Source organism: Chiloscyllium punctatum, chromosome 24 (genome assembly GCF_047496795.1).
Source record: "Chiloscyllium punctatum isolate Juve2018m chromosome 24, sChiPun1.3, whole genome shotgun sequence".
NCBI classification, from domain to species: Eukaryota; Metazoa; Chordata; class Chondrichthyes; order Orectolobiformes; family Hemiscylliidae; genus Chiloscyllium; species Chiloscyllium punctatum.
This window is the reverse complement of record NC_092762.1, coordinates 60,119,859-60,147,555: the sequence shown is the minus strand read 5'-3', so window position 1 is coordinate 60,147,555 and position 27,697 is coordinate 60,119,859. Positions and strand designations below refer to the sequence as shown.

General features: G+C 42.6%; 1 protein-coding gene across 1 annotated transcript in view; it reads left to right on the top strand.

The window, feature by feature from the left end:
• Positions 1-27,697, top strand: part of fbn2b (fibrillin 2b) — a 401,753-nt gene that overhangs the window by 233,502 nt on the left and 140,554 nt on the right. The window contains exons 8-11 of the mRNA XM_072593951.1: positions 9,954-10,079; positions 19,248-19,400; positions 21,443-21,706; positions 23,595-23,738. Coding sequence (XP_072450052.1) covers positions 9,954-10,079; positions 19,248-19,400; positions 21,443-21,706; positions 23,595-23,738 — 687 coding nt within the window. The remainder of the gene's footprint in view (positions 1-9,953; positions 10,080-19,247; positions 19,401-21,442; positions 21,707-23,594; positions 23,739-27,697) is intronic.

The window sequence follows — 27,697 nt, the reverse complement described above, 5'->3', positions numbered from 1 at the left end:
AGTGAATCAAATTTGTGAACGTGACTGGAGGGTAGATAGTGAAAGATTGTTTCCACTGCTGAGCAAATCAGGGATGTGGGACAAAGATCAATTTACATTGGAAGAACCAAGGAGGAAAATAATAAGAAGCATTGTTGGATAGGGAGTGGGTTAAATAACTGAAGGATGATTTGAGGAGATGCGAAGTGAGCACCAGTGCAATCACAGGCTCTGTGGCACTGACTAATCTCCAGATGTGCTGCAATTTTCAATCCCGGAAGGTCCTGTTTATAGCGAGTGAGCCCACAGGGTGGTTTGGAAATGTTGGTGCTGAACTGACTTGAGGATGATTGGCTCCAATACTGAGCTCAGTGCCCTCATTGGTTTGGTCAGTACAGTGCTGCCTGGTTTTGCCATTCACAAGTATCTCCAAATTTTGATCTGCGATAATCTCAGTTCAGAGTTAACATTTTACCCTGAATCAGAAGATAAGGAGAGAGAAGAAGCCTGTTCAAAGGAATTGAATCTGTAGCTTGACCACAGTTATAGTTACAGTGTGTGTACCAGTGGGTAAAGGATAGTTACTAATTCAGAGTACAATGGCAGGGCATTGAACATATTACCAACAGTTAGGGGTGATCAGTAGGTGATCAGGATTACTTTTAGCTATGAAGGGCATCTGAATGTATCAATATTACTACTGGTTGTCAGTGCAATTTCAGCAATCATTTATACAATTAAAGTTTCTCATAAGGGGTAATCTTAAGAAGATTGACAATTGATCTTACTGAAACAAGGAAGACCCTGATGACACTTCACAGGATGGATGCTGAAGGTGACCTTCCCCTTAATGGAGAGACTAGAACCCGGGGACAGAGTCTATAAGTTAGGGGTCTCCTATATAAGATGGAGATGGGGAGGAGATTTTCTCAGAGAGTCTTTGAAACTCTCTTGCAGAGAGAGTTGTGGATGCAAAGGCCATTGTATACTTTTAAGGCAGAGGTAGAGAATTTCTTGACCAACAAGCAATCAATGGTTATAAGTTGAGTTGGGAATGTGGAGTTGAGAGCACCATCAGATCAGCCATGATCCTATTGAATGGGAGAGCGTGAGAGAGAGCCAAATGGCTGTTCTGCTCCTAATTTGTATATTTTTATGTTCTGATCTTCCCCAACTTTTCTTCCCAGTCCTTGTTTTCCCATCTTCACTTACCGCAGGTTTGCCTTCCAGGAACATCTTTTACTCTAGCCACCAACACAGATTCACAAACAGAATTACTCTGCTAAGGAGTCAATCTCCACACAATAAATGTAATACTATTTGCAGACACCGCATGCTCAAGCCTCCATGAATACCACAGTTGGCAAACGTACATAAATGAGCAGTGTAGGTCTCAGACGATACAGGTAAACCACCTAGCACTATTTCTGTAATTAGGTCTCTGTCATTTCCGTTCAGTAAATTTAAGTCTGTTGCCATCCGACAAATTCAGAGTTTGCATTTACACAAACACTTGTATTGTGCACATTTGCTGAACTGGAGTTTCTTTTTACCTAAATGTACAAGTGCTTAATATCATTCATCTGGGCTCCTGAGGATTTAACATAAAATTCTTTTGTTTCAGTGTATCTTTGAAGTGAAGTCTATCTCTGCTGTTCTGCAGGTCCAACATCTACTTACCCGGTGTGTCCTGAGAGACATTACCCAGAAATTTGATCCCACTTCTAAGCAATAAACCAGGTTGATCAACATGATTGAAATTGAATATTAAACTCTTTCTCAAAATTCTTTACCCCCCAGCATTACGATGCAATCATATTACATGGAACATTTCTTACTGAGTAAATGGATGTCCTGTGATATTGCATTGGATCGATTTATTTTATTTTAAATTAGGTTGGTTTGAGGGTAAAATGAGTGAGGAGTAAGACCGTAAGACATAGGAGTGGAAGTAAGGCCATTCAGCCCATCGAGTCCACTCTGCCATTCAATCATGGCTGATGGGCATTTCAACTCCACTTACCTGCATTCTCCCCGTAGCCCTTAATTCCTTGTGACGTCAAGAATTTATCAATCTCTGCCTTAGCATCCCGGCCTCCACTGCACTCTGCGGCAATGAATTCCACAGGCCCACCACTCTCTGGCTGAAGAAATGTCTCCGCATTTCTGTTCTGAATTTACCCCCTCTAATTCTAAGGCTGTGTTCACGGGTCCTAGTCTCCTCACCTAACGGAAACAATTTCCTAGCATCCACCCTCTCCAAGCCATGTATTATCTTGTAAGTTTCTATTAGATCTCCCCTTAATCTTCTAAACTGCAATGAATACAATCCCAGGATCCTCAGCCGTTCCTCGTATGTTAGACCTACCATTCTAGGGATCATCCGTGTGAATCACCGCTGGACACGCTCCAGTGCCAGTGTGTCCTTCCTGAGGTGTGGGGACCAAAACTGGACACAGTACTCCAAATGGAGCCTAACTAGAGCTTTATAAAGTCTCAGTAGCACAATGGTGCTTTTATATTCCAACCGTCTTGAGGTAAATGACAACATTGCATTGGCCTTCTTAATCACGGACTCAACCTGCATGTTTACCTTTAGAGAATCCTTGACTAGCACTCCCAGATCCCTTTGTACTTTGGATTTATGAATTTTCTCACTGTGTAGAAAGTAGTCCATGCTTGTATTCTTTTTTCCAAAGTGCAAAACCTCGCATTTGCTCACATTGAATTCCATCAGCCATTTCCTGGACCACTCTCCCAAACTGTCTAGATCCTTCTGCAGCCTCCCCACTTCCACAGTACTACCTGCCTGTCCACCTAACTTCGTATCAGAGGCAAACTTCGCTAGAATGCCCCCAGTCCCTTCATCCAGATCATTAATATATAACGTGAACAGCTGCGGCCCCAACACTGAACCCTGCGGGACACTGCTTGTCACTGGCTGCCATTCCGAAAAAGAACCTTTTATCCCAACTCTCTGCCTTCTGTCAGACAGCCAATCCTCAATCCATACCAGTAGCTCACCTCGAACACCTCAACAACATCTTTCCATAAAACCATAATTCATAGGAGCAGATATTAGGCCACTATTTGTTTTGATAGGGTCATAGAGATGTACAGCACAGAAACAGCCTTCGATCCAAATTGTCCACACTGACCAGATATCCCAATTCATTCTGGTTCCATTTGCCATCATTTGACCCATATCACTCTAAATCCTTCCCATTCACGTACCCATCCAGATGCCTTTTAAAGGTTGCCATTGTACCAGCCTTCACCACCTCGACAGCTCGTTCCATGCACACGCCACCCTCTGTGTGAAAAAGTTGCCCCTGAGGTCCCTTTTAAATCTTTCCCCTCTCACCATAAATCTATGCTCTCGAGTTTTGGACTCTCTTACCCTGGGTAAATCACCTTGTCTATTTACCCTATCCATGTCCCTCATGATTTTTCAAACCTCCATAAGGTCACCCCTCAGTCTCTGATGCTCCAGCGAAACTGGCTGCAGTTTATTCAGCCTCTCCCTATACCTCAAACCCTCCAATCCCAGAAACATACTTGTAAATATTTTCTGAACCCTTTCAAGTTTAACAGCATCTTTCCATAAAACCATAATTCATAGGAGCAGAAATTAGGCCACTCAGCCCATCGGGTCAGCTTCGCCATTCAATCATGGCTGATAGGTTTCTCAAACCCATTCTCCCACTTTCTCTCCATAACTCTTGATCCCTTTGATACTCAAGGACCTGTCCATCTCTGTCTTACATAAACTCAGCGATCTGGCCTCCACAGCCTCCGTGGCAATGAATTCCGTAGATTCCCCACTCTCTAGCTGAAGAAATTTCTCCTTATCTCTGTTCTCAAAGGTCTTCCCTCTACCTTATAAAACCATGAGGGGCATGGATAGAATAAATAGGCAAAGTCTTTTCCCTGGGGTGGGGGAGTCCAGAACTAGAGGGCATAGGTTTAGGGTGAGAGGGGAAAGATATAAAAGAGACCTAAGGGGCAACGTTTTCACGCAGAGGGTGGTACGTGTATGGAATGAGCTGCCAGAGGAAGTGGTGCAGGCTGGTACAATTGCAACATTTAATAGGCTTCTGGATGGGTATATGAATAGGAAGGGTGTGAAAGGATATGGGCAGGTGGGACTAAATTGCGTTGGAATACCTGGTTGGCATGGACGAGTTGGACTGAAGGGTCTGTTTCCATGCTGTACATCTCTATGACTCTAAGACTCTAATCTAAGGCTATGCCCCCGGGTCCTAGTCTCTCTTACCAATGGAAACATCTTCCTAACATCTACTCTGTCCAGGTTATTCAGTATACTGTACGTTTCAATTAGAAAACCCCTCATCCTTCTAAACTCCATCAAGTATAAACCCAGAGTCCTCAAACATTCTTCATATGTTAAGCTTTCATTCCTGGGACCATTCTCATGAATCTCTCTGAACATGCTCCAGGGCCAGTACATCCTTCCTGAGATATGGGGCCCAAAACTGTGCACAATACTCTAAATGTGGTCTGACTAGAGCCTCAGAAGTACATCCCAGCTTTTATAATCAAGTCTTGTCAAAATAAATGTCATCATTGCATGTGCCTTTTTCATTACTGACTCAATCTGCAAGTTTACCCTGAGAAAATCCTGGACTAGAAGTCCCAAGTCTCTTTGCACTTCAGACTTCCGAATTTTCTCTCCTTTTAGAAAACAGTCCATGCCTCTGTTCTTCCTACCAAAGTGCATTACCTCACACCTTCCTATGTTATACTCTGCCACTTCTTTGCCCATTCAGACAGGACAGGGAGGGAAGTAAAAGGTGGGGATGGAGTTGCATTACTGGTCAGGGATGATATCACGGCTGTGCTAAAGGAGGACATTATGGAGGACTTGGGTAATGAGGCATTATGGTTGAAGCTGAGAAATAAGAAGGGTGCAGTTACATTGTTGGGATTGTATCACAGGCCTCCCAACAGTGAGCATGAGGTAGAATAACAAACAGGTAAACAGATTATGGAAAGATTTAGAGACAATAGGGTAGTGGTGATGGGAGATTGTAATTTTCCCAACATTGACTGGGATACACTTAGCGTCAGAGGTCTGGCTGGGGTAGAATTTGTAAGAAGCATCCAGGAAAGTTTTCTAGAGCAGTATGTAAATAGTCCGACGAGGGAAGGGGCCATATTGGACCTAGTGTTGGGGAATGAGCCAGGTCAGGAAGGATGTACTGGCCCTGGAACATGTTCAGAGAGATTCACAAGAATGGTCCCAGGAATGAAAGCTTAACATATGAAGAATGTTTGAGGACTCTGGGTTTATACTTGATGGTGTTTAGAAGGATGAGGGGTTTTCTAATTGAAATGTACAGTATACTGAATAACCTGGACAGAGTAGATGTTGGGAAGATGTTTCCATTGGTAAGAGAGACTAGGACCCAGGGGCATTGCCTTAGAATAGAGTGTTAGAGTCATAGAGATGTACAGCATGGAAATCCCCCACTGTTGCGGTGGGGGATTTCTTTGGGAACAGTGGCCACAATTCTGTAAGTTTTAGAATACTCGTAGATAAAGATGAGAGTGGTCCTAAGGGTAGAGTACTAAACTGGGCCAAGGCCAATTATATCAAAATTAGGCAGGAGCTTGTAAATGTGGGTTGGAAACATTTGCAGGAAAGCTATTTGCAGGAAAGCCCACATTTGAGATGTGGGAGGCTTTCAAAGATAGGTTAAAGATAGTGTAGGATAGGCATAATCCTGTTGAAGGCAAAGGATAGGAAGGCCAAGATTCGTGAATTGTGGATGACAGGAGAAATCGAAGGACTAGCCAAGAGGAAAAGGGAAGCGTACATAAGGTCCAGGCAGCTAAGAACAGAACGGACCTTGGAGGAGTATCAGAAGAGTAGGACAAGTCTTAAACGAGGAATTAAGCGGGCTAAAAGGGGTAATGAGATAGCTTTACTGAGCAGAATTAAGGAGAATCCCAAAGCATTTTATTCTTATATAAGAAGCAAGCAGGTAACTAGAGAAAGGATTGATTTACTAAAGGGTAATGCAGGAAAGCTGTGTGTTGAACCTGAGAGAATGGGTGAGATTCTGAATGATTACTTTGCATCAATGTTCACTGAGGAGAGGAACATGATGAATCTTGAGGTTAGAGATAGAAGTTTGGTTAGTCTGGATCATATTGACATAAGTAAGGAAGATGTGTTGAGTAGGCTAGAGGTTATTAAGGTGGATGAATCCCCAGGACTGGATGGGATCTATCCCAGGTTGCTGAGGGAGGCGAGAGAGGGGCCCTGACAGATATCTTTGTGGCATCCTTAAATACAGGCGAGGTGCCAGAGGACTTGAAGGTTGCTCATGTTGTACCCCAGTACAAGAAGGGTAGTAGGGATATTCCGGGTAACTACAGACCAGTGAGCCTGATGTCAGTGGTGGGAAAGTTGCTGAAGAGTGTGCTGAGGGATAGGATCTATTTATATTGAGAAAAGAATGGGCTTATTAGTGACAGACAACATGGTTTTGTGCAGGGTAGTTCGTGCCTTACCAACTTAATAGAGTTCTTCGAGGAAGTGACCAAGTTGATAGATGAAGGAAGGGCAGTTGATGTCATATACATGGACTTTAGTAAGGCGTTTGATAAGGTTCCCCATGGTAGACTAATGGAGAAAGTGAAGTCACATGGTGTGCAGGGTGTTCTAGCTAGGTGGATAAAGAACTGGTTGAGCAACAGGAGACAGAGAGTAGTAGTTGAAGGGAGTTTCTCGAAATGGAGAAAGGTAACCAGTGATGTTCCACAGGGGTCAGTGCTGGGGCCATTGTTGTTTGTGATATACATAAATGATCTGGAAGAGGGCACTGTTGGTATGATCAGCAGGTTTGCAGATGACATGAAGATTTGTGGAGTAGCAGAAAGCATAAGGGCCTGTCAAAGAATACAGCAGGATATAGATAGAATGAAGAGTTGGGTGGAAAAGTGGCAGATGGATTTCAAACCAGACAAATGTGAGGTGATGCATTTAGGCAAGACTAATTCTAAAGCGAATTATACAATGAATGGAAGAGCCTTGGGAAAATTTGATGGGCAGAGAGACCTGGGAGTGCAGGTTCATCATATCCTGAAGGTTGCTGCACAGATGGATAGAGTGGTCAAGAAGGCATAGAGTATGTTTGCCTTCATTGGGCGGGGTATTGAGTATAAGAGCTGGCAAGTCATGTTAAAATTGTACAAGACATTGGGTTGGCCGCATTTAGAATACTGTGTACAGTTCTGGTCGCCACATTACCAAAAGGATGTGGACGCTTTGGAGAGGGTGCAGAGAAGGTTTACGAGGATGTTGCCTGGTACGGAAGGTGCTAACTATGAAGAGAGTTTGAGTAGGTTAGGTTTGTTTTCACTAGAAAAAAGGAGATTGAGGGAGGACCTGATGGAGGTTTACAAAATCATGAAGGGTATAGACAGGGTAGATAGAGACAAGCTTTTTCCCAGGGTGAAGGATTCAATAACGAGAGGTCACACTTTCAAGGTGAGAGGTGGAAAGTTTAAGGGGGATACACGCAGCAAATACTTCACACAGAGGGTGGTGGGCGTCTGGAAAGCGTTGCCAGCAGAGGTGGTAGAGGCAGGCACGGTAGATTCATTTAAGATGCATCTGGACAGATGCATGAGTGGGTAGGGAGCAGAGGGATACAGATGCTTAGGAATTGGGCGACAGGTTTAGAGAGTAGACTTGGATCGGCTCAGGCTTGGAGGGCTGAAGGGCCTGTTGCTGGGCTGTAAATTTTCTTTGTTCTTTGTTCTCTTAACCTGCAGCCCCTTCCCCCCATCCTCAATGCTGCCTGCCCCTCCATCTATCTTTGTATCATCTGCAAACTTAGCCAGAAGGCCCTCAATTCCTTCATCTAGATCATTAATGTATAAAGTGAAAAGTTGTGGTCCCAACACTGAGCCTTGCGGAAGACCACCAGTCACCGGCTGCCTCCCTGAGAAGGATCCTTTTATTGCCACTCTCTGCTTTCTGCCAGACAGCAGGGTTTCTATCCATGCTAGCATCTTGCTACTAACACCATGGGCCCTTATGTTACTCAGTAGCCTCCTGTGCGGCACCTTGCCACCGATCTTCTTGATGTCCAGATCAATAACATCAATTGGCTCTCCTTGGTCTAACCTGCTCATTACTTTGACTTACCACAGGGAGACCAGAATTGAACACAGTTTTCTAAGAGTGGCCTAACCAATGTCCTGTACAGCATCATCATGACCTCCCAACTTCAATACTCAATGCACTGACTAAGGAAGGCAAGTGTACTAAATACCTTCTTCACCACCCTGTCTACCTGCGACTTCACTTTCAAGGAACTATGCACCTACACCTCAAGATCGCTTTGTTCAGTTACATTTCCCAGGGCTCTACCATTAACTGGTCAGGCAGCATCCAAGGAGCAGGAGAATCATGTGTCAGACATGAACCCTTCTTCAGCAATTCCTGAAGAAGGACTCATGCCCGAACATCGATTCTCCTGCTCCTTGGATGCTGCCTGACCTGCTGCGCTTTTCCAGCAACACATTTTCAGCTCTGATCTCCAGCATCTGCAGTCCTCACTTTCTCCTCTACCATTAACTGTATAAGTCCTGCCCTGGTTTACCTCACCAAAATGCAACACTTCACCATTTATCTGAATTAAACTCCATCTGCCACCCCTTGGTCCATTGGCCCATCTGATCAAGGTCCCATTCTACTCTGAGCTAACCTTCTTGCTGTCCACTACACCATTAATTTTGGTGTAATCTGCAAGCGTACTAACATACGCCCTATTTTCACATCTAACTCATTCATTTAATAATGAAGAGCAGTGGACCCAGCACCATTCCTTGCAGCACATCACTGGTTGCAGACCTCTAATCCAAAAAGAACCCTCTGCCACCACCCTCTGTCTCCTACCTTCAAACCAATTTTGTATCCAGTTGGCTAGTTCCCTCGATCCCATGCGATCTAATCTTACTAACGCATCTACCGAGAGAAACCTTGTTGAATGCCTTGCTGACGTCCATATAGACAACATCTACTGCTCTGTCTTGATCAATCTTCTTTGTCACTTCTTCAAGAGACTCAATCAAATTAGTGAGACATGATTTCCCACACACAAAGTCAAGTTGACCATCTGTAATCAGTCTTGGCCTTTGCAAAGATCCTGTCCCTCAGAACTTACCCACCAACTTACCACTCACATTAGGCTCATCGGTCTACAGTTCCCTGGATTTTCCTTATCACTTTTTATGATCTGACATTGTCCGGCAAATCACCCTTGGGTCACTAGAAGACATGGTCACTCTGTCATAGAGGAGTGGCCACATCGCTACCAGGGCCTTGGTGAAACAGCTGAAATTCTGGTTTCCCTCAGAATGGAATGAGACTTTTGAATCTCATCCCACTGACCCGCCTGACACTTGGCCTTGGAATTTCTATGTTTTTGTCGCATATCTTCATCAAATTTTCAAACTCATGAGGATGATCTGGGCAGAGTAGACAGGGAGAAACTGATCATGATCATGGAATGATTTAGAATGAAAGGGTACAGTTTTAAAGTGCTTTGCAAATGAAGCAAATATGTGACTTGAAGGAACTTTCTCACACAGTGGCTAATTCTGCCTGTAAATGAGGTAAAAGTAAGTTGAATTGATGCATTCAAGAGGATACTGGATGATTATTTAAAACTATGTTCACGATTACAGAGAACAAACAGGAGTTTGGCACTAAGTCAAAATGCTCAGAAAGACAGTGCAGACACAATGGAGTGAGCGACTTCACCTCTAATGTAATAATGCTGTGATTCTGAACATACCGAGCAGTGTCTCATGTCGGTACATTTCAAAAAGGTTCAGTGGGATTCAAAGCCTTAAATGAATGTCAACACCTTCAGCCTTCTCTCCATGATCTTCCAGCTGTTTGTTCATACTTTGATCTTTCTTTCACCTTCCAGATGTTGATGAATGCAGCACCATTTCTGGAGTCTGTGATGGGGGTGAATGCTCAAACACGGTTGGTAGCTACGTCTGCACCTGTCCCCGTGACTTTGTCACAAGCCTGGATGGCTCTCGGTGTATTGGTAAGTCTGATTGATTTTCCAACAAAGTCTGACCCGTTGGTTCACCAATCATTGTTGGAAGCCAATTCCTGTCAGTGTCAAATGAGTATTCTTCTGTTATCTTCCTTAGAACAGAATTATCACTCTCATTTTGGATTGGCATTAGTATTGGATCAATGAGCTGAAAATTTCAATGAGGTTTACTTAACGGACAACTGATTATCATTGAGGATCTGCATTGCCTTTACCTGGCTTTACATGTAAATTAACCAATTGGAGAACGCCAGTGGTGGTCATAGATTTTTTAAAAAACCACGGTGATTTGGTGTTGGGGAGAAAAAGTGTTCAGTCGTGTGAAAGAGCATTTATGGATATAGAAACACGACAACTTGCAGTCACAGGACAAGGGTTCTAGATTATAATCAGAGTCAATAAAGTTGATAAAGCTAGAAAAGGCACAGCAGGTCAGGCAGCATCTGAGAAGCAAGAGAGTCGATGTTTCGGGTATAACCCTTCATCAAGAGTGGGGAGGGGGCTGAGAAATAAATGGGGGATGGGGGTGTGGCTAGGGGAAGGCTTTACAGGAGGGGGAATGGGAGGAGGTGTAGTCAAGGTAGCTGTGGGGGTCACTGGGTTTGAAGTAGATGTCAGCTTTAAGTCAGTAGCCAGAGACAGAGACAGAGATGGAAAGGTCCAGGAAGGGGTGGGAGGTGGTCTTGGTGAATTTGAGGTTTGCTGCCTGACCTGCTGTGCTTTTTCCAGCGCCACACTTTATCAACTTTGACTTCACCAGCATCTGCAGCCCTCACTATCTCCTCTAGGCTATAATCATTCAAACCCTCTCACGTAAACAGTGGTACAACATTAACAGATCTCCAACAACAGAAAGTGCTGAGGAAACTCAGCTGATCTAGCAGCCATCCGTGAAGAGAGAAACAGAATTAGCATTTCAAGATTGGTATGACTCCTGTTCAGAACGGACAGGGTTGGAAAACGGTTTTTATGTTACTGCTAGGAAGTGGGTGATATGGGGGAGTGAGTGAAACAGATTTTGTGGGTGCCCAGAAAAAATACAAAGTGTTGCTAATGGTGGTGTAGGAGAAATAGAGATTTAAAATGATTGTAACTGAAGGTGAGAAAGGGAGCAGATGAGTGAGAGCAAAGTTCACCAAGACACAAGTAGGACATGGTTAATTCTTAGACCAGTAGCGCAACAGGGTCATTGATCCCAGTGTTGAAAGTATTCGTACACTTTCCATTCCAGCTTAAACCAGGACTGGAAATTTACCAAACATAAAGCCATTGTGCCAGTTATTTCTAACTCCAGGGCTTCAAGGTTGTGCTTTGTTTAAATTCATGTGTGTTCTCTATTTAAATCTGGTGATTCGTCCTGTAGCTGCTAACAGTGCTCAGGAAATACACTGTGCCAGCGCAAGCATTGAAACTTTCCAACATGATTATTTCAAAGTGAGCCAAAAACAAATACTTTGCAGGTTTGAACTTGGACAAGGCTTTTGTTCCAAATATTTCAGCCAGCACTGGAATGGGAGTTTGGCTCTGGGCCTACCTTTGAAAATACCAATGATGCGAGCAGTCCATAACTTGTTCTCTTTCCACCACACACAAGCACTCATTGTTACACTTCACAGAAATGTAGTTCCAAATTAAACACTCTGTTTATGTACAGAGCAGATTATCTCACTGACCCTGCCTCCTTTGATCTTTTGTACATTATTCCAAACAAACTTGGGGGAAAAAACAATGTCGATGAAGGAATTGTGGATTCTCGGAATAAGGAGATCCTGCAGGAGCAGCTTTTGATGTTTTAAAAATATTAACTATCAGTGCATATATTTTTTTCTCCCTTTTTTCGGACGACGCTGTCTTATCTCTATGGAGTATATACGGTTCTCTGGGCCTTGACTCATGCTACAGATATTGGTCTATCCTCATGACCAGGGCATCACCTCAGGCTGAGAGTATGTGTCTGCAGACGTGTGGCCTCTTGCTAAGGTGTGGAGCTTTCGATATGGTCTTCCTGTGAGGTAGAGGGCCCTGCACTTGGCCCTGGTCAGAGGTTTGGATATGAACTCTTGCTGGGGATTAGTCCACAAGTCACTGACTACTACCCACTCCCCTGATACTGGCTGCCACCCTCAATGTAAATAGTTAGCTGTAATCAGGAGCTTGGACAACAATCGATAACTTTGAGAGTCACAGCTAAACTGATCTTGTTTTTAACACACGCACACACATTCACACACACATCTGTGTCATGGGCGAGGGAGTCCCTACCCAATGAGGAAGGGAAGCCCTTCTTCCTAAGATTGATTTTTCTAATGTTGGACCAGGTTCAGTGCTACAGCCTTCATAAGGTAAAGTAACCACTTATCCAACAACAGATTAATTGTCCTGGGAAGGAATCCTTGCTGTGACTGTTGAGCACCTAGCATCAAAATCAGTTCAGTCAGAATGCCAGTAAAACTTTACTCTGAATATAATTCTTTGTTCAAGGCCAGACCAGAAGGGGTGTCAGTACTCTCATGTGAACCAGCCTATCAAAAATTACCCTTGTGAAATGATATCAGTACTTCTGCTGTTCCTATAAAACTAACAGTGCATATGCCTGTACACCATCAGTGTACAATGTCTTCAGAAGGTTTGGAGATTCTTATGTCAGCATAAATGTGCAATACCACAGAGTTCATGAATCAGAACAAAAGCGTTTTTTGAAATACTCCAGGGATTGTAACTTTTACTTGTTACCAGATGCCTCAGTCCAATCAAATATCTTTGAACAAAAGCAAAATAGTGCAGATGCTGGAAACTGGAAGGGTTTTTCAGAAGCCAGGAGCGAGGAGATCTGTGAATCGCCCATCATCACACATCTCCATGTATCACACATCTCCATCAACCTGAACATGAGGGACAAATCTGACCAGGAAGAAACCCCTGTGGCTGTGCAACAAACTTTTGGTTAATCTAACGTAACTTTGCACAATGAGAAATAATCAGACAACAATAGAGGGATTATTTTTTGAAAAGGAGAAGTGTCTGACTCAGAGATGGGGGTGCTAGAGTTGTGCCACAAAACCTGAGCTGTCACTGTCCTCAGTGTGATACTGAACTATCGCATGTGGTGTGTTTCCAGATGACCTCACCTTGTGGTATTTTCCACCTCTACTGGAGGTAGCTTGCTGCCACTAATCCTCCTTTGTCTTTGCCATGCCTTGGCCCTGTCTAGTGACTTGTAGAAAGGGTGGACTACTGTGGAGTTTCTATTGACCCATACGGAGCTAGTACATATGTTCCTTTTGAAAGTTGAGTAGAAAACCTTGTCTCCTCCTACAGGCCGTGCATGACATCAGATATGGGGACATGGGTTCAAATCCCACCATGACAGGCGATGAAATCTGAATTCAACCAAAACCCTCGTGGACATGTTCTACAAGCTAAACAAGCTTACTTAATAGTGACCATGCAACAACTCTCGGTCATTATAATAATTGACTGGGTTCACCAATGTTCTCTGGAAATCTGCTGTCCTTACTTGGTCTGGACTAAATGTATCTTCAGATGCATAGCTATGAGGCTGATTCTTGTAGCAGAGTGGTAGTGTCCCTGTCTCTGAGCCAGAAGACCTGGAATGTTCTGGAAGTATGGAGAAAGTGACAACATTCCTGATGAAGAGCTTATGCCTGAAATATTACTCTCCCGCTCCTCGGATAGTGCCTGACCAGCTATGCTTTTCCAGCGCCACAGGTTTTGACTCTGTTTTGGAAGTATGTCATGACATGTCTGAGCAAGTTGATTAAAAATTATTTAACGTTGGCATCACTCTCACACCTAAATTGGATTTGGGTTCAAAACAGAACGCCAGAGCGGACTCAAAATATTAACTCTGTTTCTCTCTCCACAGATGCTGCCAGACTTGTTGAGTTTCTCCAGCAATATCTTTATTTCAGATTTCCAGCCTCCACAGCGTTTTGGTTTGATTTGGTTTTGGGTTAAAGCTAACCTGAAACTAGTACTGATGGAATGGCCAAATGTTTGTGAGCTGCCATTGAACAGAGTTAATTACTGAGGCTCTGCTCAGTGTTTGGTGGACATAACAGATGCTGTGCAATTATCCAAAAAGAGTGAACAGGAAATCTCCTGACTTCCGAAACAAGTTTTTCTCTTAACCAACATCACTAAAACAAGTAATCTGGCCTTTTATCACATTGCCATTTGTGCAGTCGTGATATATTTTCTACATTACAGCTATGCCTGAATTTCAAAAGGATGTTATTGGTTGTGTAACCCTTTGGGACATTGAAAGGATGTAAAGGATACCATACAAGTACACTTTATTCTTCACCACCAGCAATGAACCTCCATGGTCTGTATGAACCTCCATGGTCTGTGTGTCCCCAGACTTCTATGTTGTGCTCTTCCTGAGTAGATAAAGAAATTGGTAAGATCTCTGGTCTATATATCAAGGGGAGATGCATTTATTCATCAATCAAGCATAAGAGAAGATTTCTATAGAGATCCTGGTAACTTTCCCCTGGTTTTCACATTAGACTTTTAAAGAGAAAGCTTTAGAAGAGTAGTCTTTTACTTTTCATCTTATTTTGGGCCTCTACTGCCTACCTTACAAACAACGATAGCCCCATTTTGCAGGTCACATCAAAAATAGTTGAATAGCTCCATTTAGTTGGATTCAGGAGGGAGTGAACAATAGGGCACAGCAATGGAAAGAAGCTCCATTGCTATCCCATCCAGGGCATGTGCAGGATTTCTGGGCTTCAGATCATTGAGTGTTGGGCAGCATAGATTTTTCGGAGGTTTTCTACAGCGATATCTTTCAAGTAGCAGAGTTTCATTTTCAGTTGTTGTCATAGGAAGGAGCTCAGTTGGTGCACATTTGCTCTGACATGCACAAACAGTGCCAGGAATATGCAAACTGTCAGGTGATTGGCTTAAAACCTTAAAACTAATTTAAATACCCAAAAGGAGTAGTGAGTAAGAATTAAAAGACAGTAATGTAGAAATTCAAAGGAGCCCCACAAAGACCTTTTGTGAGAATTCTTTAAAAGCAAGTGGAAGGGGTTAATTCAGAAGGAAAGATCCCTCGACATTTTGCCTTCAGTACATTGCATCAAAGCTTTTCTGTGTTTCTCCTCCCAGATACACGTTTTTCCTTCAAAAGTTCACAGTTTACCCAATTACAATGATTAAATCAATACTCCAAAAAGAAGTAATCAGACTAAAAATGTAACATTTAAATCAGGAAAACTGTGTAATGTGCAGTGTGAGATGGGGTTCGTTGTCAAATACCCTTTTTTTGAATCTCCAATCATAGAATATTGAGCTATTTTGGACAATAAAACATATTCATAATCAGTATAAAGATTATGAACACCTCTATAAAAATGTTCAAAATTCATATAATCTAATTTTCTGTTCAATACGTCAGTCACTGCGATGAAACTAAGTTAATGCTTTTAAGCCAATTTCATTTAATCTGTCTATATTCAAACCTCACCCTCCCATGTTGTCCCATGTGTCACCACAGCTGTGCTGCATGTACACGCGTATTTTTGTTTTGACACATGCACAGGTCCATGTGCATTTGTTCACATTTACCTTCTACCTAGTGGTACTAAATAGTGAATCCTTTCTACAATTACGTATCTAATTATAGTTAGTCTCTCCTACCCCTCTACCACCCCCTGAGAAAAAGAACAGAAAATGACATCACAACAGGAAATGATGTCACCACAAGAAATTAAACCACCAACCCAAAGAAACGCAAACATATAAATAGAAAGCAGGAATTATCAACAGTGCTACTCCCTGAGGCCTACTGAAGATGTTACCTAGTAGGGTGACAAAATATTTGGAAATGAACCTTCCAGTGCAGCAAGCAAACCTACATCCAGAACCTCAACCTGAGCTACAAATCTTCTCAAAACTCACTAAGTTAGTCTCTCTTTTAGCTGTTCACATTTTCTATTGGTACACTGTCACTCAACTTTGCTTTGTATGTGCAATCTGTGCCATACACTTTTGAGAGTGGACATATAGTCTTTTGTGGAATTGGCAGGTACTTAGAATCACTTGTGTATATAGGTAACTATTCGTATATATGTGGGAACTGTTGAACATTTGTACAGCAATGCGCACACAGATATCAATAGGCCTGGATGTCACTGCATACGTGTACTTTTCCACTATATATGGTGAAAGGCATATACATATGGTCATATATATGCAGACATCTTTATATAGGTATATGTATGTACAGCTACAGAGTCATACAGCCATGCTTCACAGAAACAGCCCTTCCAGACCTACCAGTTCATGCCGACCATAATCCCAAATGAAACTAGTCCCACCTTCCTGTACTTGGCCCTTTCCCTCCAAACATTTTTTATCCATGTACTTATCCAAACTCTGGAAGTACATTCCACACATGAACCACTCTCTGTGTAAATAAATCTCCTCTGTGGCATTTTTAAATCTTTCTCCTCCCACCTTAAAGATATACTATTTACCTTATCTATATCTCTCATGATTATATAAGCCTCTGTAAGTTAACCCTTCAACCTCTTACGGTCCTTATAACTCAAATTCTCCGATTCCAGCAACCTCTTGGTAAATCTCTTCAGAATCCTCTCTAGGTTAATAATATCCTTCCTATTGCAGGGAGACCAGTCTGGATACAATACATCACGCTTTAATTGTGTGCCAAAGCGTACAAGCAGTTGATGCTGTGCATGTATGTAGGTGTATTCATTGAGGCACATGTATGCGTAAACACGTACATTCAATTTCATTCGCAAACATGAGCACTCTACACGTTCAGTTGCACCCCAAAGGGTAAGGAACAGCACAGCTAATTTGTGAGAAAATTGAGAAAACGAAGCCAGATTCTTGTTACCAGTGTCTTCCTACGCTCAAGACGCGGCACTGCAATGGACTGCCAATTCTCACTGTGCAAGTTTGTTTGTTTGTAAGTTGGCAAGTGTTCAACGTGGCACAGTTCCACAGTTAATAATTTATGAATTAAAGGACAGTCAAGGCCCAAAAGGCTACAAGAAAATGAAATGAATCGCTTGAAATATTCCTGGAAGTTCTCAGGGTAACTAGGAAAGTGCACCTAAATTATGGGAACAGAGCTAATCATAGCTGTGAAACAGTGGAGCTGAAATTGGATGTGTTTTCCTGTTTTGCCATCTGGAATAAATTAATCCAAGACAGTTTACAATGGCTTGTTTGTCAGGCGCAATTGAAGTCAGGACCCCTGCACACTGAATGGCGGGAAGGTTTCCAGGGACAGAATTGTGTGGTGATTTGTAGATAAAAATTTGGGTTAAACAGACACAGAGACGAGGAGTGTGCATTGCACACAGAGAAGATATTTTTGAAGTGAATTAAACGTGTGGAATCAATATTTAGGATTAAGCTGAGAGGAAAGATCGAGAAGCTCAAACAGTAAAAAGTGAAGAGAATATGAAATTAAAGATGCTTATTGAGGGACATGAAAAATTCAAGTAATATGAAGAGGAAATCTAAAACGTGGGTTATGAAATCATGAGGGGCATGGTTAGGGTGAATAGCTAAGGTCTTTTTCCCAGGAAAGGGGAGTCCAAAACTCGAAGGCATAGAGGGAAAAGATATAAAAGGAATCTAAGGGGCAATGTTTTCAAGCAGAGGGTGGTGCGTGTATGGAATGAGCTGCCAGAGAAAATGGTGGAGGCTAGTACAATTACAACATTTAAAAGGCATTTGGTTGTACATGAATAGAAAGAGTTAAGAGGGGCATTGGCCAAGTGCTGGCAAATGGGACTAGATTAGGTTAAGATATCTGGTTGGCATGGACAAAATGGACTGAAGGGTCCATTTCCATGCTGTACATCTCTATGATTCTGTGAATCTGTAACATTGCTGTAAATTAAACCAAGGAAATAGGTGGTGAATCCTGGAAATGCACAGCAGATGAAGCAACAGCTATAGAGAGTGAAATAGTCAGTGTTTTGAGTCATCAGTTCATTTGCTGATTGTTTTCAATGTTTTAAGTTTTTGATTCCGATTTCCAGCATCCACAGTACCTTCATACCTTGTATGAAGTGTAAAACAAACATCATTGAGCTATCTTTCCAGGATTGCTGTCTAGTCAGGCACCAGTTATGAAGATCCCAAAGCCACCTTAAGTGTAAGCAATGCTGAGTGGGTGACAGTATTGCTGCTGCACTTGGCCCAGATGCTCCTTTGATCAGGAAACAGAAATCCAGTCGGGGATGGTGCTCCTGATCACCAGCAACCCTCCTCTGGAAGTGAGCAAGTATGGCTGTTGGGGAAGGTCAGATTAACTGGTTTACTGTTGCAACATCCATGGTCAATCAGCTTGACAATACTCAGTCAAGGGTCACATATAAAGAGAGGTCACATGCAGGAGCAATGAGGGGATGATGAGCCTAATGGGACTTGACTTGCAAATGACCTGTAGTGTGGGAGTAGGGACTGAATCTGTACACTGTGTATAGGGATCCAAAGAAGAAAGAATTACTTTTTAACTTGGAAAATAAGCAAGGAGATAAAACATCCAACAGACACATTCAACCACAACAATTCCTTTAGAAATCTTGGGAAGTCTGCGGAACTGAGAGCCAGAGAGAGCTATCACTGTCTCATGATTTGTCTTTAAACAAACTGCTTTTTGACCAGGTATGTTAATTTATGACAATCTATCAGAGAAATTGAATTTCTGAATGGTTGAACCCTGCCCAGGTATATTGTATAGATAATACTTCTCAAAGGGTTAGTATTGGAGATTGCATTAAGCTCCACCCAGTCTAGTGTTATCATTAGGACTGGGTGGGTTGAGGCAGCGCTGGATTTGGAAGATGGCAGATGTATAATCTAGGTTGCCTCACAGTCACCGTGACGATATATGACTTACTAATGTAACTTGTGTCTGATTGTTATCATTCAATAAATTACGTATTGTTGAAGACAAACACTTTTTGTTAAGACTCACCGATGGTTTTCCATTACCATTGTAAACTAAAAAGACCCCTTTGACCTAAGGGAAAGGGGATGGTGTTGTCAAACTATCTCAACAGCAAGCTGGTTGTGGGTGGCATTGTAATACGCACATGCAATAATGACACCTGGTGTGAACCTCCTTTTGTTTTCCAGACCAGCGATCTGGGACCTGTTTCTCCAGTCTGCTGAGTGGTCGATGTGCTGGAGACCTACATGGACATTACACTAAGATGCAGTGCTGCTGTGATTCTGGGCGTTGTTGGTCAGCAGGACACACTCCAGAGATGTGTCCTGTCAGAGGGTCTGGTAAGTGAAGCTGGTATAAACATTGGGAATCAATAAAAATCTGTCAGAAAATAAAATGACGACCACATAACCACTCTCAATTATTGTGAAGACCCATCTAGTTCGCTAATGTCCTGTAGGGGACAAAATCTGCGTCCTCACCCAGTCTGACCTACATGTGATTCCAAATTAGCAAATGACTCTTAACTGTACTCTGGTCAATTAGGGATGGACAATAAATGCTAGTCTAGACGGTGACCTTCATATCCCATAAACAAATTTTTAAAAACAGTCAACCAAGTACACAAGTGATGATTCTAAACACCATAACAAAGTTTGTTCTTTGACCTTTTGAAAGGACAAATTTTCATGGATGCAATATAATGGGGGCAGGATACTGAATACTTTGTATTCTGATGGGCTGTTGAATATATTTACTTCATTTGTTTGCATTTCACCATATATGGAAAGCACAGTAGTTCCCAGGAGTCTCAGAATTCCATCTTTGGAATAGTCAAAATCCTGTTTGGTTCAAGCTTCCATTTCATTCAAAAAAAGATTGTCCAACACAATCTGCAGGTTGGTTCAAACGTCATTTTGACTAAAAAAAAGTCGATCGAAACAATTTTTACAGTGGAATAAACCAATCAAAAACCAATAATAACTCTGCCTATGCTTGGGAGTTGGTTGCTGAATTGAATTGAATTGAATTTATTGTCACGTGTACCGAGGCACAGTGAAAAGCTTTGTCTTGTGAACAATAAAGGCAGATCACAGAGTTAAACAGCATAGTTAGTAAATAATAGGTAAACAGTGACAAAAACAAAAACACAGATACAGGCGAATGTTAAGAGTTTGTGAGGTTATTGTGGTTGGGGTGAATGGCTGCTTCAGTGAGATTAATAGCCCAGACATTTTTTGGGCTTGTATCTGTTTTTATGAGCATTAACCCTGAAATGGGGTGGGAAGAGGTTTGTATGGTGCATTAACACCGGGACAGACCAGTGGAGCTGAATGGCACGCTTATGTGCTGAGAATTTCCCTTAATTATCGATATTACCAGGACTTTCACCATGGGGTGCAAGAATTGTTTCCTATGGCCAATTCGTACCAACAGATCCATGTAAACAAATTTCTAAGGAGAGGTTTAAAGAGTGTATAGTGTAAAATAAATCTTCCCGGTTTCTGATCAAATCCACATGATCCAGCATGATAACAAGACATTCAACACTTCCCTCCATTCGACGCCCAACTTCCCCCAAATCCTGCTGTATTTGTTGCATTTGCCTCAGAGACCTGTTACATTCTGGCCCTCCAGTTGTTTGTAAAGGGGAAGAAACGTGGAATGGGATGATCAATCATCATGTCATCGTTTAAGATTACTTACAGTGTGGAAACAGGCCCTTCGGCCCAACAAGTCCACACTGCCCCGCCGAAGCGCAACCCACCCATACCCCTACATCTACCCCTTACCTAACACTACGGGCAATTTATCATGGCCAATTCACCTAACCTGCACCTCTTTGGACTGTGGGAGGAAAGCGGAGCACCCGGAGGAAACCCACGCAGACACGGGGAGAATGTGCAAACTCCACACAGTCAGTTGCCTGAGGCGGGAATTGAACCCGGGTTTCTGGTGCTGTGAGGCAGCAGTGCTAACTGCCTATTTGTGGATCAGGCTTTCTGGACCTCAACAGAAGAAGCCAGGCAGAAGTGGAATACATGACAAGGTGTGTCTATGAATCTTGGTCCACAGTCTTGCTCCAGCAATACTTAGCAAACCAGCAGAGGAGAAACCAGAGACAACTGAAAACCATTCTTTCAACAGAATCAGTCCCTCACTCAGCCTATCCAAGAGAAACCATTACAGATACCTACATCAACACTTAAATATGGAGAATTCAGGCATGAAGGTATGAGTGAAGGGGAAGACTACTCTGTTACTAAATTCCACCTGCTCTTGTCCACAGTTACATGCCAGAAAAACAAAAAGTGCTATTTCATAAGTTTTGCTTCTGCTCTGTCCAGTATCTCACGTCATGCTGTCAATATTATCCTTTCAGATGAATATCGCAGACTGTGCATCGAAGGTGTTCCTTTTGGACCGGGTTACCCTGGCATAGGATTTCCAGGATTTTCTGGTGGAATTGGGCCGAATGGCCTTGGCCCTGGTGGAGTTGGGCCCGGTGGAGTTAGCCCTGGTGGAGTCGGACCTGGTGGAGTCGGACCTGGTGGACTTGGACCTAATGGGGTTGGGCCTAGTGGGATTGGACCAGGTGGAATTGGAACAGGTTTCTCAGGGCTACCTGGGACTGGGCCTGGCATTGGTAAGTGTTAAATTAACTGAAGTATGAAAGATCATATCCTGCAATGTGTGGTTCACAGTTTTAGCGTGTTCTGTAATGAATGAGGTACTCAGCTGTATTTAAGATTGACATCTTCCATGATAAGGGTTGATGGGATGCAAGCAAGTGTTTTCAGCTGCAAAGATTTGGAAACTAAAACAAGAAATATCATTTGCATAGTCGTAGTTACCAAGGAAAAAAATCAAAACCATGGTTCATTCTGCAGTCCTACCCCTACCCCTTCCCAGCTGGACTGCCAGTCGGAGAACCATTATAGAGATATCAGAGCCCTGTCTCTGACCTGCACTCCAACTTAGTCAATCTGTACAAGGTATCTGATGACATAAATATATCAATGTTAAATGAGCTGTGCTGTGAGGACGATAGCCTTAAAAGCTTGATATTCATCAGTTCCTTGTGTATGGTTTCTGTGAATTGCTTAGTAACTAAGTTAAGAGGTGTTAAGGCTTGGCCTTGAACATTTCGTAAGGACGGTGAGGGGGAAAAACAGATGTGTGTAGCAAGAAATAGTTCATGGAAATTTATAGCTGGATTTAATTTGTCTTAAAAAAGTGATAGTAACCCACCTTCTTGAACAACTGCAGTTTAATAGGGAAAGAGTTCCAGGATATGAACACAGGTGGATTTTAAAAATTTGTAAATGATGCAAGCAAAGGAAAACTGTGTGGGGTAAGGCATTTACAGGTTTAAGTCCATAGATTACACAAGTAGCTTGGCTTTTTATACTATGAAGGAATGGTAAATATTTCTATATATGCCAAGTCACTAAAGGACATTTAACCCATTGGTTTAAAAATCTGTAACTGACCGATTAGCAACTATAATAATGGATAGATCATGGTACTTTCTGAATGGATAGAGTTAAATACAGCAGATGTCCAAACAAATTCAGGGTTCAGATCATCTTTAAAATGCCATGAGCAAGTAATTACAAAAGTGAATGCAATACTGATCTTTATGTCCAAAGGACTGAAGTACCCAGTATGCAGAAGTTATGCTGCGGGGATACAAAACCCTTTACAAACCCCATTTGGAGTTCTGTGAATAGATCTGGGCACCTTAGGAAGGGTCTGTTGGCCTTGAATGGAGTCCAATGTAGGTTTACAACAATGATACCTAGACTTCAGGGGTTAGGTTATAAGGAGATATTATACAAATTATAAAACATTTTCTCTGTAATTTAGATTCCCTACAGTATGGGGACAGGCCCTTTGGCCCAACAAGTCCACACCAACCCTCTGAAGAGTAACTCACCCAGACCCATTCCCTATATTTACTCTTGACTAATGCACCTAACACTCCAGGCAATTTAGCTTGGCCAATTCACCTAAACTGCACATCTTTGGAGTGTGGAGGGAAACCCACGGAGACACTAGGAGAATGTGCAACCTCCACACAGACAGTCACCTGAGGCAGGAATTGAACCCAGGTCCTTGGCACTGTGAGGTAGCAGTGCTAACCACTAAGCCACCATGGCTATAACCTGATTAGCGTCTTCAAGATCTTAAAAGGAAACTTCAGGGTAGATAAAGATAAACTGTTTCCACTGGTTAGGGATTCTAAATCTAAGGGGCGTAGTCTAAACATTAGGGCCAGACTGTTCAGGACAGATGTTACAAAGGGTGGCAGATGTTTGGAACTCTCTTCCTCAAAATGACACTGGATGTTGGATAAGTTCTTAATTTAAAATCTAACAATCGGACAATATTTTGTTAAACAAAGACATTAAGGGATATGAGTCCAAGACATGATCTCATTGAATGGTAGAAGAGGCTCAAGGGGCTGAATGGCCTACTCTGGTTCCCATGTTCCTATAAGTAAACCTGTGCTTTTTTGAACCTTTTCCCAGGTACAGCCACCCTGAATCAGACAATTGATGTCTGCAAGCATTTCACCAACCTGTGTCTGAACGGACGTTGTATTCCCACCCCATCCAGTTACCGCTGTGAATGTAACATGGGTTTCAAACAGGATGTGCGTAGAGAGTGTATTGGTGAGTACTAATCCCATCTGCTTAAGACAGACTACATTTGAGAGAGATGTTTACTCTGCATTTCTTTTTTTATTTTCACATCTCTCCTGAAATAACAGACTGTCATGGTGGTGTAGTCCCCTGAGCATTGGTTGATGGAGTACAGTATCCTGAATTCTGACTCTTGCTGGGATATAATTTTCCCCAGCTGCTGACTCACAATTGGACACAGATTCCAAACACTGTACTTCCAACTGGGCTACAGTTCCTCTGATACTGTCTCACATTGAGGTACAGTACTGCAGATTACTGTCTCTCATTGGGCTACAGTTCCACAGATACTGTCTGACATTGAGGTACAGTACTGCAGATGCTGTTTCTCATTGGGCTACAGTTCCACAGATACTGTCTGACATTGAGGTACAGTACTGCAGATACTGTCTCTCATTGGGCTACAGTTCCTCTGATACTGTCTCACATTGAGGTACAGTACTGCAGATACTGTTTCTCATTGGGCTACAGTTCCACAGATACTGTCTGACATTGAGGTACAGTACTGCAGATACTGTCTCTCATTAGGCTACAGTTCCACAGATACTGTCTGACATTGAAGTACAGTACTGCAGATATTGTCTCTCATTGGGCTACAGTTCAACAGATACTGTCTGACATTGAAGTACAGTATTGCAGATACTGTCTCTCATTGGGCTACAGTTCCTCTGATACTGTCTCACATTGAGGTACAGTACTGCAGATACTGTCTCTCATTGGGCTACAGTTCCACAGATACTGTCTCACATTGGGGTACAGTACTGCAGATACTGTTTCTCATTGGGCTACAGTTCCACAGATACTGTCTCACATTGGGGAACAGTGCTGCAGGTACTGTCTCTCATTGGACTACAGTTCCACAGATATTGTCTTACATTGGGGTACAGTTCCTCAGATACTGATTCACATTGGGATACAGTTCCTCAGATTCTGTCTCACATTGAGGTACAGTTCCTCAGATACTGTCTCAATTTGAGGTACAGTTCCTCTGATACTATCTCACATTGGGCTACCGGTCCTCAGATACTGTTTCACACTGAGGTACAGGTCCTCAGATACTGTCTCTCATTGGGATACAATTCCTCAGATATTGTCTCATATTGGGGTACTGTTCCTCAGATGCTGACTCACATTGGGGTAGAGTACCTTAGATACTAATTCACATTTCGATACAGTTCATCTGATATTGATTCATTTTGGGGTACAGTTCCTCTGAAATTGACTCTCATTGGGATACAGTTCCTCAGATACTAACTCACATTGCGATATAATATACTTGTTGCTGATTTTTGTTATTACCATGTAATGATTCGTGCTAGGTTTACTGTATCCTGGATGCTGACTCTGGTTGGGAATCCTGGAAGTTCTGGGACAATAACTGACTGCAGTAGCTGATCATGGCTATCACCCTCCTTTTGTATCTGACCCAAGGATGTACTATTCACATACAAACTGGCACACTGAGTGTCAGCAATCTATTTAATCATTGGGCTGTTGGAGCTAAGCCAGCTTACCCAACTTTCCAACAGTGTAACTCAGTAATCGAGGGCAATTGGAAATAGTGATATGTCTAAGATTTGGACTTCTCACTGGATGACTCACTATCTTGTACTTGCCTCTTTGCTTGCTAGTAGGAGCCTCCTATTTTCAAATTCATTGAGCAATGAAATGATACGACTGTAGAGAAAACAAATAGACCTGGTGATTTTTTGTTGCCTTCCTCGTGAGAGCTCTGAAGGAAATAAAAGTCTGCTTGCCAAATGACCTCCACTTATAAGCAGTCATTGTCCCTTGAATTCTTCTGCCATCACCACTGAAAAATTCTCTAAATCCCAAGTGGGCTATGGCTTGTGACCCTCAGTATAGAATAATTACCTGGGCTTACAGTGACTCAAAAGGGATGGTCGATTGAAGTCTCTGCAACCTGAAAATAGTGGCAACACTTCAGAAGTACTTGATTGACTGTAAAACCTAAAGGATATCCTGAGGTTTTGTAACAGCTTGATGAATGGAAGTCTTTCTTTCTGACAGAATAGTGTAGGTTGGGCCTTGATGGAACATAGAGCCTGGGAATGAGCTAGTTAGTCTGCATATCCCATTAGCTGGGGCAGACTAAGGCACAGCACTATTCTTCCAATATGTCTTAGTGGGAGGGATGCTTGGCAGGAAGCAAGGGCATGGCACCTTTGGGAGAAATGAATAATTGATTATTTTTGATGTTCTCATTTTTTGGGGTATGCATGATGACAGGTCACACCCATTTGCAGTGCAGTGTCCAACACAGATGAAGCATTCACTTATCAGTGCTTTCGCTTATTCAACCTACTACAATATTCAAACTATCTGTTAAGACTCCTCAAGTGACTCTTAATTTCTGTCTCCCTTTGTATTCCTTGTTTATATTTTCACCCCTTAGAGGCCAGTTTGTGCGTGGTCTGGATGTCTGATCTCTGACTGGTTTGATCAGGTTCATATACAGAGTGAGATTAAATTACCAGCCCTGTGCACATGTTAAACAGTTTGTCCCTTCAGAAAACAGTGTTAATCGAAACCAGCTTGATTGGAATTTCCTGTTTCATTCTCACTGGCTCAGCTGCAAACAAGCGATAGTACTTTTCACAGACTGAAAGGAACTCAACCTTCTATCAATATAAACATGTTCTGTAAATTCTAGCTGACTTTAACTAATTTTAATTGGTTTATAATTATTACAATTGGTCACCCACTATGCAACTCACTGCACTGAGAAAGTTCCAACCAGCTCCACGCACCAGTCTGCACGCCCGCTAGAGATTTAAATTCATGATTGCAAAGGACAACAATTAAAGGCCTCTGGGAAATGTGCAGGGGAAGATGACTAATTGGATAGCTATTTGAAAGAACCAGAACTGGCATATTAGGCCAATGGCCATCTTTCGTGCTGTGATACCCTTTGATGACACTCCAGGCAAAATTATTCAGTGTAATCAAAGGGAGGATTGAGGTAAGGACCAAACTCTGAGGATTCTGAAGCCCAGTCTTTCAACCATGAGTCAGATGCGCAGCGCTGGCTGTACAAACTGTTGTATAAAGATATCAGCTCGAAGCCATTGTCTAGGCTGACATGTTGCATTAGAAATCAGGGCAGGCAACCGTGAGATATAGTGAGGCGGGCACAGAACCTGGCTGGGTTAGACCCGCCGAAAACTTAAGACAGAAGTATAAAGTAGAGAATGACTCTACACCCTCAGCCCTCACATTCGGGGGAATAGAAAGTATCCTTTGCGAGCCGGATTGGGAGTCCCAAATGGTGTGTTGCCTGCCCAGTGCCAGGGTGCAGGACATCTCCTACCGGCTTGAAAGGATATTGGAGCGGGAGGGAGAAGATCCAATTGTTGTGGTCCATGGTGGGACTAACAACATAGGCAAGGCTAGGGAGATTATCAAGCACTAAGAACAAAATTTAGGAACAGGTCCTGAAGGGTCATAATCTCTGGATTACTATCCAAACCACATGCAAATTGTCTTAGGGATAAGAAAATTAGAGAAGTAAACACGTGGCTAAGGGAGTGGTGTGGGAAAGAGGGGTTCCATTTCATGGGGCATTGGCATCAGTTTTGGAACCAGGGGGGTCTGTACCGTTGGGACAGTCTCCACCTGAACCAATCTGGAACCAGTGTTCTGGCGGAAAGGATAAATAGGGTGGTCAACAAGATGTTAAACTAGTGAGTCGGGGGGAGGGGAAAGGAAAAATGACAGGAAGTATGATGGTAAATAAAAGGGTAAACAGTAGGTTAGCATGTGTGCAGGAGGGTTTAACTACAAGGCAGTCTGTGAAAGAAGTAAAAAGAAAGGATAATTCAGGCGGTATTATTAGAGATGTTGAAAATCATGAGAGTAAAAAAGCTAGCATAATGGCACTTTACCTGAATGCTCGTAGCATTCATAAC